Here is a 15360-nt window from a genome sequence, read left to right as displayed (position 1 = left end):
TTCCTTAAGAATTTCATTCTGGAACTCCTTTTGACCTTTTGGCAGGAGTTCGTTGTAGGCTGCCTGCTCTATTTGGTAATATTTATGCAGCAGAAGTTCCTTCTGCATTTTCAATTTTGAATATTTCCAAGAGATTTTGGATTCTATCTTTACTTGTTTTTGGAATTTATCCAGGATTTCTTACTGCGTTTCTTCTAAGAGTTGTTTTTTCTGGAAATCCTCCAAGAGTTTATTCTAGGTATCCTCCAGGAGTTGCTTCTTGGAGTCCTCCAGCAGTTCCTTGTGTGAATCCTTCAGAAGTGTCTTCGAGGAATCCTGCAAGTTATCTCAAGAAATCCTCCAAGAGTTCCTTGTGGATTTTATGGGATTCCAATAGGAGGGCCTTCTGGGAATTCTTAGTTTCTTTTGGAAGTTCTTTAGGAGTTCCTGGAGAAATTCTTAGATCGAATTCCTGGATCCCAGACCAAACTCATTTTCTCGAAAGGAACTAACTCTTAAAAGACTGAATTCCTAAATATCTTAGAGGGATTCCTGGACAAGTTTTTAGAATAAATCCATTAAGGAGTTTCTGAAGAAATCCAAGATGGCTTTTTTTTTTGTTGCAATCGATAGATGAAATTGTTGGATAGCCAAAGGTTGGACGCTACGTAGCCTTCAACGAGAATTAGGGGCAGTATTTGCAGAAAAGCTGAATAACTCACTAATGCAGCGCACTAGTTCAGTTTCGAAATTAGCGCCATGAAGATTCAAATTGAGTTTCGTATTACGTTTTTGTTAGAGCAACCGTGAATATTGAGTAATTTACTGGAACAATCTGTTCCCAGCCATTTCAGCAAAGAACAGTGTGCTTGGCCTTATAAGTACGAGACCTCACGATCCAGACGACTTACTCCGCCTAAGCTCCACTCCTCAAGCCCTCAATGAGGCACAGGCAGCATCACACTGACAACCTCGTCATTATGCTAGCTATCCCTGGTGCTTTCTAGGGGAAGGACAGCCAAGGGGAATGACACTATTCTTTGTTCACATCCCGCTGCTAGTCCCACAACAACTATCATTTCAAATTATTAGACAACCTCTTGGGCCAACATATATTGTATGCTATCGGCAGCATAACTTGCACACAAGTTATGCTCGCTAACCATCGCTGTCAGCTGCTGTCAGTATGCAACATGACAGACAACTGATAACACGATAAGTGCGCGCTGAACTGAGAATGTCAAACTGTATTTTCATTATATTTTTGTTGTTTATCCACCCACAGAGTACCCATCTTCAACGCAACACATCAACCTTCCCAAGGCAGCTGTTTTAAAGCCCCCCGCTGTATACGTATGTGTAGAGTCTACGCTCTACACAGCAGCTGTAGTGAACGAAGATCGACGGCTGCGATAGAAAGAACGCACATAAATCAGTGCCGGACTGAAGTTACACACAAACGGTCTTATACGATCAGTATTAGTGCTCTGCTTTGGACGGTGACTCAGTTCAAGATCAAAAAAGTGCTCGGATAGGCAAGAAAAAAAAAACCCAATCTCACATCGGTGCGGTCCTCCGCACTGACCACTCAAACAAGAATCATTTAGTCATCACTACCTACTGTCAAGGCACGATTTGAATCGGAAATCTCTTATCTGAGTTTTTTTAGACGAAAGGAACTAAGAGTATGTGCGGGCGTGAAGTGCAACACATTGTGAGTGCAAGTTCATGAAATTATTATTGGAGCAGTAGAAGTTTATTTGTTTTGAAAAAAGCTAGTCGTACCATAAACCTTGATCCTTTTTTTCGCCAGTTCCAGATTTGCCAAGTGTCGTAAACAGGGGCAATCGCGCGTAGTAGGCTCTCGAGTGGAGTGGATGTTAGCTTCGTCTTTGTGAATTGTTCTCCAGTTTGTTGCGACTTTTTATTCCGAGGTTACACCAGCTTCAGTGACTCGTGACGAACGGAGGCGACCTCCAAGAAAACAGAATAACAAACCGACGACCAAACAACGATGGATATCTTCATTCCGATTGTGATCTTTTTCGTGCTGTTTGTGTTCTTTTCACTGTGCGGGATGTGCTGCCGGCGAAGGCGAGACCAGGGAGCAGTGATTGCAAGTGAGTTTCTTGGAACGGGAGTAGGTACCGTGAAATGGGGTTGCTTTGATATTTCGTTATTTTTTAATATTTCGATAATTTATTCATTCGATAGGGCAATATTAGCAAGTTTTGTTCATGTGTAAGTGTTCATACTTCTCTTAAGATTTATGTAATGGATGAGAAGAACGTTACCAGAAGCCAGATGCATTCGTGTTTGATTCAGAACAAATAGCTGTACAAGGAAACGAGAACATCCAAGAAAAGAATTAACCACAGAGAAAAACAGTATGAAGAGAATGTCATTAATGATGCGCCAAACACTATGGAATAGAATGATATGTGGAAATTTTGCGGAACTGTCAATGACGTGCGGAGAAATAATGTGCCGTGTCCGGTCAAGCACAATGTCCAAGAAAGAACTTCGAGACTGTGTTGGATGGATAGAACGTCGATTAATCAATTAAACATTAGTGGAGATGCACATTGTGACCAGATTCATAGGAAGTTCAAAACATTACCATGATTCAGCATTTCAGCAACATATGCAAAACAAAGAGAACTTTTACAGCCAATAATGCTGTCATGGATGAGATCTTAAAAAGCGACATCAAAATCGTCATCGGCGAGACTTCAACGCAAATGTTGATTCGACAACTCGAAATATAGGCACGTCAGACGCCATGGTCTCAGAGAATTGAGCGAAAGCGAAGAGTTGTTTGCCAAACTTAGTGGTGACAGAAGACATGGTGTTTGGGGAATCGTTCTTTCTCATCGACCAGTGCACAAAGTGACATGAGTTTACCGTGATGGCATCACGGAAAATCAAATACACCTCATCTGCATCAGCCCACAATAAAGATTGATTTTTCTTTTTATGCGGAACAAACGAAGTACCGATATTGCGTCCGCCCATTATCTCCTTATCGGTAAAGATTCGGCTGTGAATTGCTAGGATGCATCGACCCGAGGAGAAAATAAACTTATCCGAAGAATTTCTCTAAATGGTTTTCCGGTATTATTTTCCAAAAGTTTCTCTCGGGATTTCTATGAAGTTCTTGCAGTAGTTCTTCCAGGGATTTCTTCTAGAGAGATTTCCGATGTATTTTCTTGAATGCCCTCGCGGGATTTCGCCCGAAGTTTCTCTTCATGGCCTCAGTTTCGTCACCTCGCTGAGTGTGTTCCATCAAAGACGAGCTCTGAAAGGCGCCTGGGTAATATTTCCTGCCGGAATTACTCACAGAATATTTTTTGCCAAGATGTCCCAGTTTTTCTCAGGATTTATTCCAAACTACCCCTCAAGTTATTCCAATGGATCTTTGAGGGGTTTCTGGCAAGATTTAACCTGGATTCCTTCCGATATTTTCCGGGTATTTCTTACAAGGAATTTAGTCAGTTATACCCGGAGACATTCCGAGAAAAACTCATAGAAAAATCTTTGCAAGAACTCCTGGAGCAACTATTTAAAAAATCCCAAAAAATGAGCATCCTGAATTTTGGGATGATTGTCGGTACAGATTTCGAGAAAATCTTTGGGAATAATACGAGGAAAAGCCTGGAAAAAGCTCTGAAAGAAATCACGGAAAGAACTCCATGAGAAATCTCAAAAGGCATTCAAAAAACTTAGAAGATATTCCAGGATAAATCCAGAAAAACTGTGTCAGACATCTGAGGACCAATGCCGAAAGGAATTTTCTGAGAGTAGTACCGGGACAAACTCCGAGAGAAATTTCATGTGAAACTTAAGAAATATTCCAACTGAAGCTCCTGTAGAAATCCAGGGCGATACTTTGAAGAAAGTTCATTGAAATTTCTTAAAGACACGGACACGTTTAATGCTTCCAGTGAGCTATTCGCTCTTTGAAGGAAGCACGACACTAGACAACGGACCAACATGCAACACCCAGTGGCACAGCCTAAAACTTTTCCTGACAGCTGCGGTGGGAATCGAACCCACGCCCCTCAGCACGATGCGACTAAATGCTTGATGACACTAGCCGCACGGCCACGAAGCCACAGAATTTGCAGGAGAAACTTGGGATGAAATCCCGGCAAGAACTTCCGCACTAAATTCGTGAAAAACTCCTCTTAAGAAATCCTTGCAGGAGCTCTAGTAGGAATCCCATGAATAACTTCTGCTGCAACTCTGGAAGAAATCCAGGAAAGATCTACTGGAGAAGTCTCATGAGAAATATTAAAAGGAATCGCGAAAAATCTGCAATAGGAATCTCGAGATAAACTGTAGGAGAAATTTAATGAAAACACCTGCAATATATCTTGAGAGTAACTCTTGTGTTAATCTTCGGAATGACCACGAAAGAAAGCCAGCAGAAATCGGCAAAACACAGTAAACTCGGAGGATTCTCAAGGAAGCATCCAGGAAAGAATTAGAATCTTTGGAAACTGCCAGTAGGGATCCGAAGGAATTTCCGGAAGTAATTCAGAAATACAATACCTAGAAAGGTGGCTTGGAAAATACGGAAGGAATCCTGCAAGTAATCCTGGGAGGCATTCCAAGAGGTATTTCTATAGAAGTTCCAGAGAAAACCCTGGCGGAATTTCTGGAAAACATCCTTGTAACGGTATTTTTAGATCAATTTCCGTGTACGTGTCTTTTTAATATCAACAGTTTAGTAAACTCTGTGGACTCTGCTTATGAGTAGATCTAAAAGCATTAAAATTATACTTGTTCATATGTTATTCATACCGCCTATTTTTTTTTTTATCGAAGCGAAATTTCTCTGAGGGTTTTCCCTGTAGAATAAAATTCCCAGATGTTTTCATCAGGGAACGTAGACACTCTAAGTTAGATATCTGCTAAATTGCAATTCGTACTGATGAACATTCGGCCTAATGACCTTCGGCTTAATTACCCAGCACCATAGATGACCGAACTGCCTTAATTATGCAAAGTGACGTGAGTGCCATTCCAATTTCCAACGTCTATTTGTATATATCTAAGATCTAGTCGCAATTTTGCATCTATGACAGAAAATACGGAGACGAGTGCACGTGTTGACCCGAGTGGTCAAGGCGAATTTGTCATCCGACTAAAAAGACGACTAAAACCTTCCCTGTTAAAACTACAACTCATCATTTTATTCAAATTTTAAGCCTTATATATAATTACAATTTTTTGGTTATTTTTTTCTCCCCCCACTTAACTTAACTTAAGCGCCTAGCGTCACATTCTCCGCTCTCGCTCTCTTTACTAAAGTACCAACATTCTAGTACTTCGAAAAGCGCGAGAGAGAAAGCTCGCGTCTCTTACTTAGTATCTAATTGGAAGCGGCTAGAATGCTTCCTTATATGAGTCACATGTTTTATTATGTTATACTCCGGCAGCTATGCATTCTTTTTGGCTTACCGTATGCCAACTAGAACAGGTAGAGACCTGCTGAAGTAAACTAGGTCACCCGCTGACCAACTACCGCGTATGATTTGTTTATTTCGCTTTCGCGCATGTCACATATGATGATGCAATAATTTAAATGTACCGTATGTAGGTAGCTACCATCCTAGCTTGAGTCTTGCTCATGATGATGCAAATGATCAGTTAATGAAAGCAAATAACTAATGAATAATGAATGATTAATTAATCAATTAGGCTATGGTTGGTTCACGAGGACGGAGAATGATCAATAGTTTGATGAATAATAACAAAAAATGTACCAGAATTGCCAATATCACTCAACCCTTTGGGAACGGATGGGTCATACGTGTTCAGCCGAGAAAATCGACCATCACAAACGTGTGCTAGACCAGCAAGGTTGCATCCAGAAAAGTGAAAATTCCGTCCCCAAAGGGTTAAATTAGTTTGCAGAATTACGGCAACGAAGAAATGCCACTCTAATATCCAATCCTATCTCAAGTCTAATCCAATCCTATCCAGTCTTCAATACAACCTCCAATCTAATCTCTAATCCAATGCAATCCAAACTTTGATTCAATATTCAATCTATTCTTCAATACAATCTTCAATTCAATCTCTAATTCAATATCCACACCAATGCTTTCCAATATCCAAACCGATATGCAATACAATCTCCAATCCAGTCTTCAAACCAATCTCTAATCCATCCTCCATTCCAATACAATATCCAATCCTATATCTAATCCAACACCCAATTCAATCCATTCCAATCTCCAATCCAATCACCAATCCGATTTTCAATCCAATCTCCGAACAAATTAAATCCAATCCAATATCCAATACAATCTGCAACACAATCTTCAATACAGTCTCCAATCCAATCTCTAATTTAATCTCTGATCCAACCTCCATTCCAATACAATATCCAATCTAATCACTAAACTAATCTCCACTCTCATCGAATCCAATCTCCAATTCAATATCTAATTCAATCCATTTCAATCTCCAATCCAATCTCTAATCAAATCTCTAATCCAATCTCCAATTCAATCTACAATCTAATCTACAATCTAACTTCTAATCCTATCGAATCCAATATTCAACTTAATCTGTAATCCAATCTCAAATTCAATCTCTAATTTTAGCTCCAATCTAATCTCCAATCCTATCCAATATTATCTTCAAGCCAATATTTAATTTTATCTCTAATCTCTAATCCAATCTCCAATCCAATCAAATCCAATATCTAATACAGTCTTCAATCCAATCTCCAATTCAATCTCCAATCTTATATCCAATCCTATCCAATCCAATCTCCAATCCAATCTTCAATTTAATCTTTAATCTCTAATCCAAACATAAAGTAACATGGGTTTCCTGTGACGGCGTCTTGGAAAATCAAATCTGCATCACCTGGACATGGAGACGGATCCTTCATGATGTACGGAGCAAACGTAGCGCCGACACTGCGTCGGACAATCATCTCCTAATCGGCAAGATCCGGCAGCGCGCATTGCTAGGATCCATCGACAGGAGGAGAAAATCGGGCGCCGGTAGAAGATCAATAATGGAGTGCCATCAAGGACGGTTTCAACGCCACCGACGAGAATAATTTGGGTGTGATACGCACCCGGAGAAAGCAGTGGATCACAGATGACACTTGGAGAAAGACATAGGAGCTAAGGAACGCTAAAGCCACGATAGAGCGAGCGAAAACACGAGGAGCCAAAGCCGAAGTCCGGCCGCAAATACCTGTGACATTTGTCTTCTCTACGATGTTTCACGTCGCCTTAGTGGGACTACGATGCATGCTACGATGCCCGTGAAAAATACAGGACCATGCACTGGACAGTTATTGACCGACCCGGCGGACCAGTTGAAACGCTGGTTCGAACACTTGGGAAACCTTATTCAAGTGTCGGCCACACCACCAACACCTCAGCATGATCCGCCAAGGGTTCGATGCATTACCCTTGTCAACATCGAAGCTCCATTAGAGCAGGAGATAGAAACAGCCATCTTTGCTATTGAAATACGACTGTATGGTTGACTCTCTCGATTAACGGCTACGCAGTCTTGGGATGCTAAAGAGGGAAAATTTTCGCCATCGCCAAAAAACCGTTAAACTGAAAGTGATTCCGAAGTCATGTACCAAAAACGACACAAAAAGGGACAGTTACAGTTAGACAAAACAATTGACAAAAAACGATAGTAGTTATTTTCCCCAGACACTATCCCCGTGTCGAAACGTCGGGTGAATAAAACAACTCGTTTTTTAAATCCCAAGACTGCGTAGCCGTTAATCAAGAGAAACAGCCATCTGTTGCATGAAATCGAACAGGGCCCCCGGGGGTCGATCGCATATCATCCGAGCTGCTTAAAGCTGATCCCGTAGTATCTGTTCAACTGCTGCTTCAATTATTCTACAGCATAAGGAAAACCGCGACATTTCCGGTCGCCTGGCTGGATCCAAGACGTCTTAGTAAAGGTACCCAAAAAGGGTGACCTGACTGCTTGCGATAATTGGTGGGGCATCATGTTACTGTGTATCGTTCTCAACGTCCTCTGCAAGGACAGGTGAATATTGACGCTAGCAAGCAGGATTCCGTGCCGGACGATCCTGTGCGGATCATATTGTCACGCTCCGTATCATCTTGGAGCGAATCAATGAATTCCAATAGTTACTCTACCTGGTGTTCATTGAAGCATTGGAGCCTTATTGAAGCACAGTACAGGGCATTTTCGTGCAGAGTACTGCGCAACGGTATTATGTCTAATCCCATCTGGGTCGTTGTTGCAGTGATACAAGGATCCTATCACCGAGATCCTGGTAGGTGCATTGATCGTGAACCGTAGGTTGTTGTGGCAGCCCATTACCATGGAGCACCTTAATGACTTCGAACTGGCAGATGCTATGCTCTCTTAGCTCAACGGCGCTCTGATATGTAGAGCAAGCTCGATGATCTTGCCAATCGCTCCTCAGCGGCAGGTCTTACCATCAACGTCAACAAGACCAAATCGTTGGATGTAAGCACGGTAAACCCTTCCAGCTTTACGATAGCTGGGCAAGGGTGGAGAATGTTAAAAGCTTTCAATATCTTAATAGTCAACTGACGCCCGATGACCAAGGCGAGGCCTGCCTTTGCGAGTTTAAGAAATATATGGATAAACAATCAGATTAGTCGACGCATCAAAATCCGAATTTTCAACTCGAACGTGAAATCTGTGCTGCTGTACGCCAGTGAAACTTGGTGTGTATCAGCGGAGAACACTCAACGGCTGCAGATCTTCATCAATAGATGCCTGTAGTATATAATTCGTGCCTGACAATTGGATCTCCAACGTGGAGCTACATCGTCGATGTCATCAAAAGCCGATAACGACAGAAATTCGGGAGCGAAAGTGGAGGTGGGTCGGCCACACTCTACGCAGGGGCGGAAACGAAATCTGCAAGCAAGCGTTAGATTGGAACCCAGCAGGACATCGCAGCAGAGGCAGACCCAGAGGCTCATGGCGGCGCAGCCTCAACAACGAAATCAAGCAAGTCGACAGAAATTAGTCCTGGCCACAGGTCAAGGCGATGGCGGGCAGTCACCCAGAATGGAGATCTTGAAAATATAGTAATTTTGTTTTCCTTCAAGAATATTTGAAGTATAATGTGCACAATGTTACTTGTCAAATAGAATAGAATAGGTTCCTATAACCATCATAAAACCATAATAAAAGGTGTTAGGCTTTATCGCGGTTCTGAAAACTTCTACAAGACTAACTGGCCTTCAAAATGTTACATGGTGTGATATAAACCAAGAGATTCACAATCTGCTAAATTATCAAAGTTACTCATCTGCACGGTACCTACTCAAATCTGCAACCACTTGCGAAATCTAATCGCATTCCTATGTATATTTCAGCCCCGGTAGTGATCACATCCACGCAGCACCACGTAGGTCCCTATCCGGTGCACGTGAACACCAGTACGGCCGCCGGGGCTCCGGGTGGGGTCGTAATGCAGCAGCACGGCACCGGGACTGGAGTATACCCGATGCATCAACCTGGACCGGCGATACCGCAGGGCATGCCACAGCCTATGCCGGGGTAAGTTTATTTATTGACATTCAACCATCCTCTTGTAGGAGATAAGCGACTGTTTGACTGCATGGTGGGGATTTTTCGCCGATCGTTTAATATGATGGCATCGGGGTGAAATGGGAGTCGTGTGAATGGAAGATAAGAGTTTATTTGTGGTAGATAGCTCTATGGTCGTGTTATAATAAAGTATCAAAGTATAGCAATCTGATTTGATTGAAGTGTGATGTTAGATTTAATTGACAGACAGCGTATGCAGATTTGACGTGGCTAGCTTGTTTGTGTTGGCAGATTGAGGTCTGCTATTTAAATAAACATTTGATAGAAAGCTATCTGCGTTTAGGTAGATGCGTTGCTTTCTTCTAGGAAAGTGGTTCAAAATGTCACGTTATTTTTTCACATTTTCACTGTATCAATTAATTTATTATATAGCCAAGTGGTTTTCTTATGATTGTCACTGTTATTTACCAAAACATATTTTTTGATCTTGTACCGACTTTTCGAACCCTCTAAGCAGAATACCCTCTTCGAATGAGTGTAATCAGTTTCGTACCTTTCAATTCCGCCCTATGTTGCTTATCCTATTTTTTGAACTACTATGTATCACTAAGCCACCTTCTCTTACGCCTTTGTGTGATCGTTGGGGGTTTCCTGAGGGTTGTACTGTGTATGGAGGTTGCCCGGTATTCAAACTTGTTGTGTGAATCACAGCCGTATCACAGACAAACAGACGTAACACTCTTCAAAACAGCTTGGCACATGCATTTAACGATCAATTCAAATTTCATTTGATTTGCGCGATCGTTCCACCAGAGGCGCTAGTGTTCGGTCGCTTTGACGTTTGCCAGTGTACACGTTGCTGAATGATGCAAAGAAAATTACAGGCAATTTGTGTGGTAGTGTGCGTGTTAGCAAAACGTCAAATCGAAATCCATCATGACCGACAGTGTCGCGCGCGGTTCTACCAACAGGTGGCAGTGTGCTCATGAAAATGACACCGGGCAAAAGTTTTTGATGAATTTCCTCTAAGAGTTGTATCTGTTAGTCTGTGGCCGTATGTAGTATTTAAAAAAAAATCAACACTGCTCGGTAAGTATTTTTAATGCAAACAATCGATAACCATTATAGTTCAGATAAGAACAATGGTCTTGTTCAATCTGGTTGTAGACATCTATATGGTGCAATCGTGGGATTAGGTGCGTAAATTTTAAAGATGATTCACTCGACTGACAATTGTACTTCTGTATGACTGATAAGACAATAACAATAATAGGTTATCATATACAACTTTCTCAAAGTGCAAAGTTCTTTGGTGTATCAATTCATGTGGGCTAATGTTATAATTGATATTTGACTTAACGTATATAATGTTCGAATAGATAAGATATGGGTAATTCTCGCTGAGACCAGCCCACTATTTACACCTTGTCTTCAAAAATGTTTAAGGTGCCGATTTTCTGAAAGTCCTCGCTAAAAAGTAAGGAAAATGAATTTGGTTACTGAAATTGATGGGCCCCCCGTTAGTTAGAACAGCAACAATTTTTGCAGACCCCTCGATTTTGTCAAATGGTAGCTCATTTAAACCGTTATAACTCGAAAGTTTCTCCAAAAACCACCTCTAAACGAATTGTTGTTGAAAAGAGGAAAGATAGAGCTACCATTTCCAATAATAAAAAGTTGGGTCGGCCATATTGATTTTGGCCGCCATCTTGGATTTTTATACCAAAACATTTTTTTCGGTTGATGGCAACCACCGATTTTCAATTTTTTTCCATCAATTTAAAGCTGAGACATTTATATATAACATATCAAAAATTAGAGATGTCTTTTTCTTATTTCAAAAGTTATCTGCCGCACTGGGCCCGGTGCCGGCCTTTTACATAAATGCAGCATTATTTCGCAGTGTTTACGAACATGAATTTGAAATCTGAACCTACTAATGGAAAGCTGAAGGTTTTAGCTTTTCAAAACACTAAAAAAGTTATAAAAGCCCGCATCATTGAGAAACAGTAAAAAACGGAAACGAACCTCCCATTTGCTCAAATTTTGCGGCAGCTGCCTTTGTGTACACATGCAGGCGTTAACTCGGATGCTGTTGCATGTCGTCGCCGGTGCGCATGGAAATGTATGGAGAAAACGTGGCTTAATTTACAAAACTGCAGATAACTTTTGATAGGAATTTGACGATATTAACATTTTTTGCGGCTGTCGTACCTGACCACGCTAAATTTTCAACGTGTTTGTGCAAGATTTGTTTCCTCCTCTTGTCTTCAATCTGAAATAACTTTTCACTCGTTGCAAGAAAATCGATGAAATTTTCACCATTTAAAGAGGACTAGTGTATGATCAGAGTGCTGCAAAAGAATGATGATTATGTTCATTGAGAGCGCCACTAGAAAATGTGGCTGGATTCTAAAGGTGCCATTAGACTGTTTGCTATGATGACAAATATTTGGCCAAACAAGCCCAACAAATGACCAACACAACGTGAATCATGGCAACCTTGGATAAATGTCGGACTACAATGACAAATATTTGTCCATGTCTAATGGACTCTTAAGTGCACATAGCTTTACAGTAATTATTTGATGTTTTTTTCGAAAAGTTACAGCGAGTTGAACATTTTCTGAAAACTGAAAATTTTACTTGCCTCAGTTATTTTGACTTTTCCCTGTATTTTTGAGTTATACTCATCAAACCCTATCAATAGATGCCCATATTGCATAGTATCCGAAGTCGCATTGCAGTTAAATAGCATGCATTCTGAAGTTTTGGCAGCCTTCTTGGAACCAATAGCGCCATCTTGAATTGCAATACCCCTATAACCGCCTCGACATCCTAAGGAATGTGTATATCGAATTTGATTGAAATTGCTTGACGCATTCTAGAGTTATGCCGGAACATTCATACAAACGTACACACATATTAACATACAAATAGACAAACATGCAAGCATTTAAACATACAAGCATATACACATACATACATTCATACATTGATTTTCGTATATACTGATTAACAACTCTGCCAAAGACATGAACTATAAATTATTATTCATTGTCAAGATTCCAGGGAAATAAATTTCTTTCCCATTGGAAATGAAGCTCATAGATTATGACAATATGTAACCTTTACAGTATCGTTTGCGCCGCCTGGTGAATCAGTCACAAACTATATTGTCCACTATGGACAAGGTATGGATGTGAAGAACATCTTCTCTGAAGTAAGCGTTCTAAAATTTTAATTGATTTTCACATCAAAAGGACGGTCCTAATTATAGGACGCTGGGCGTTCGGGGCATCTGTCTGTTCTATAAATAGGAGGCTGGGCGGATATGGGTTGAAGTGGGCTCTCTGGAGGAAACTTAGTAGAAATTCCAGAAGGAATCCTTTAAGGTATTTCTTCTGCAATATCAGTAGACATTTCTGGAGAATCTCATCTGTATTTATAGATAAATCTTTGTAGAAACCCTCTTAGAATTTCAGCCTTCCTAAATAAATCCTTCAAAAATTCTTGTTGGGATCGCTTCAGAGGTTTCTCCCACGAGCCCTATGCATATCCTTCCAGTGATTCTTCTAAGGATTTCTCCAAAGATTTCTTGAAAAACTCCTTTAGAAAATCTTCTTGCGACTCCTCCCAATTTGTTTTAAGAATTTCTTCAGGAATTTCTCTTAGAGAATAGGGAATTGAAAGTTGATTTCCTACAGGAATTGCTGGGAAAAAATGTTTCTGAAGTACGTGTAGACATCCATGAAGGAGTCATAGCACAATTTTTTGGAGGAATCTCAGCTGTAATCACTAGCGTAGGCTGTTTTTTCTTGTTTCTTTCTCACTCTCCTAAATAAATACGAGAAAGGTCTTCCAACAATAAATTTGTGCTGGAGATTCCCATGATTCTTCCAAGGATTTCGGCAAGGACTCACCCAGGAAATATTTTTGGGAATTCTTCGTTGAGATGCAGGCTCTGTTCCATTTGGTGTGTTTTTCCAAAGAGGAAGAAGAAAAAACAGAAGAAAGTGTATTTCAGCACCAAGAAAAAAAAAAACAACTTTGTAGAACACACGGAACTTCTAAAAAATCCCATAAAAAACGAAAGTTCTATTTTCAAGGATATAAATGAGGGTTCATTTCGTGGAGCGGACCTGGTGTGATGGTTAGAACACTTGACTATCACGTCGAGGACCTGGGATCGAATCCTACTCCCGACAAACTTGCGAAATGTGAGTTCTTCCTTCGGAAGGGAAGTAAAGCGTGGGTCCCGAGATGAACTAGCCTAGGGCTAAAAATCTCGTTAATACAGATAAAAAAGGGTTCATTGAAATATTACGTAGCGCAGGCATGTGGGAGTTAATCAAACGTGAAAATATTGTTTAGCATTAGCCCCATCATTGATTACTGAACTTCAAAGTTATTTAATAGGTCCTTATTGTATCAATGATGTACAAAAAATAACAGAATAATAATTTCAACAATCCATCTTATCTTCCCACAGCTACAACCCCGCTCCCGGTGGATACCCTCCGCAACCGTATCCCCCGCAACAGCAGACGCAACCCATGCAGCAGATGCCAATGCCGATGCCCATGCCCGGCACTGCTCCTCCTCTGCATACTCAAACCACTATGAATCCACCGAGCTACGATTCGGTCGTAACGGAAAGCTACCCCAAACAGGCACCGTACAATCCTCACTACACCGGACAGTGAAATCTGTGAATTCGTGGACTTCCTTACTACATACATACTTACCTATATGCTATTATTACCAATACGTTGTACTGATAGAGAAGATGCTCGATTCAAGATTCGGTTTGCTAGTCAAATCCACTATGAAGACTAAGGGCCCTCCGAGGTTCTGAGTTTACTAGTTTGGTTTCAGAGAACAGTCATGTTCGAACAATTTGACTATTTTGTTCTTAAGGTTTTTTTTCTCTCTTAAGGCCATATACACGTAATCGTACGTAAAATACATGTTTATTACATTGTACACTGTACAACATAGCACACATCGAAATGCTGGGCATGTTCTTAAAGAAAACTGAAATTAATGTATATCTAGATATTGTTCCAACATATAGAGCAGGTTTGTTTGAATTACAGAGAGCTTAAGCCGAAGAACAAACAATGTAAGAAAAACTATTTACGCTACTTCACATTCAAAAATTTACACGAAGAAAAAAAAACAGTATAAATGGGATAAACACCTCTGTCGTTACAACAATGAGTGAAGGGTAAAAAATCAAAATAAATACCAAGTTGTGATTCCTTTATTTTTATCCAAGAACAAACTGGTGTCTTTGGATTGAAGATGTATATAAATATGGGTTTAAGCAAACGAATGCGCCTCTGAGGAGGGTTTTATTTTGCGTCGTACCACTTGAAGAACTCATCGTAAAATATATTATTCCACATTTTTGTCTAGAAAGTTTTTGACATAGTTTAGTTCAGACAAACCAATTGTGATGACAGCCATTTGAAGGGCAATCGAACAGTTTTGACGAATCGCGGGAGTAAATTATAAGTTTTAAAATTTACCATAACTGCACTTCATGGAGCGGACCTGGTGTGATGGTTAGAACACTTGACTCTCACGCCGAGGACCTGGGATCGAATCCCACTCCCGACAAACTCGCAAAATGTGAGTTCTTCCTTCGGAAGGGAAGTAAAGCGTGGGTCCCGAGATGAACTAGCCTAGGGCTTAAAATCTCGTTAATACAGATAAAAAAAAAACTGCACTTCATGTTGCCTGACATTCGATGCTTTAAAATTAATGAACTGATGGCGATTATGTAAAACTCCCAAATTTTGTCTAGAATCATCCGCA

At 40.6% G+C, this 15360-nt stretch overlaps 1 protein-coding gene across 2 annotated transcripts; it reads left to right on the top strand.

Annotated features, from left to right (window-relative positions):
* Positions 1-1260: 1260 nt before the first annotated feature.
* LOC109408358 (calcium-binding protein P) lies at positions 1261-14964 on the top strand. Of its 2 annotated transcripts, none has more exons than XM_019681660.3 (4): positions 1261-1693; positions 1793-2099; positions 9363-9546; positions 14030-14964. In XM_019681660.3, the coding sequence occupies exons 2-4, from the start codon at positions 1994-1996 to the stop codon at positions 14241-14243; spliced, it is 504 nt and encodes a 167-aa protein (XP_019537205.2). In that variant the 5' UTR covers positions 1261-1693; positions 1793-1993; the 3' UTR covers positions 14244-14964. The 2 variants fall into 2 exon arrangements, with proteins under 2 accessions (XP_019537205.2, XP_062705333.1); XM_062849349.1 differs by having other exon boundaries at positions 1283-1693; positions 1799-2099.
* Positions 14965-15360: the final 396 nt, after the last annotated feature.

The sequence above is a fragment of the Aedes albopictus genome, chromosome 2, assembly GCF_035046485.1.
Source record: "Aedes albopictus strain Foshan chromosome 2, AalbF5, whole genome shotgun sequence".
Taxonomy (NCBI): Eukaryota; Metazoa; Arthropoda; class Insecta; order Diptera; family Culicidae; genus Aedes; species Aedes albopictus.
The sequence above is the reverse complement of the archived record's forward strand: the minus strand, read 5'-3'. Positions and strand labels throughout refer to the sequence as shown.

Coding starts and splice junctions, on each gene's coding strand:
- LOC109408358 (XM_019681660.3), top strand. CDS start 1,994: ATGGATATCTTCATTCCGATTGTGATCTTTTTCGTGCTGTTTGTGTTC. Junction 2,100..9,362: donor CCAGGGAGCAGTGATTGCAA/GTGAGTTTCTTG, acceptor TGTATATTTCAG/CCCCGGTAGTGATCACATCC. Junction 9,547..14,029: donor ATGCCACAGCCTATGCCGGG/GTAAGTTTATTT, acceptor ATCTTCCCACAG/CTACAACCCCGCTCCCGGTG.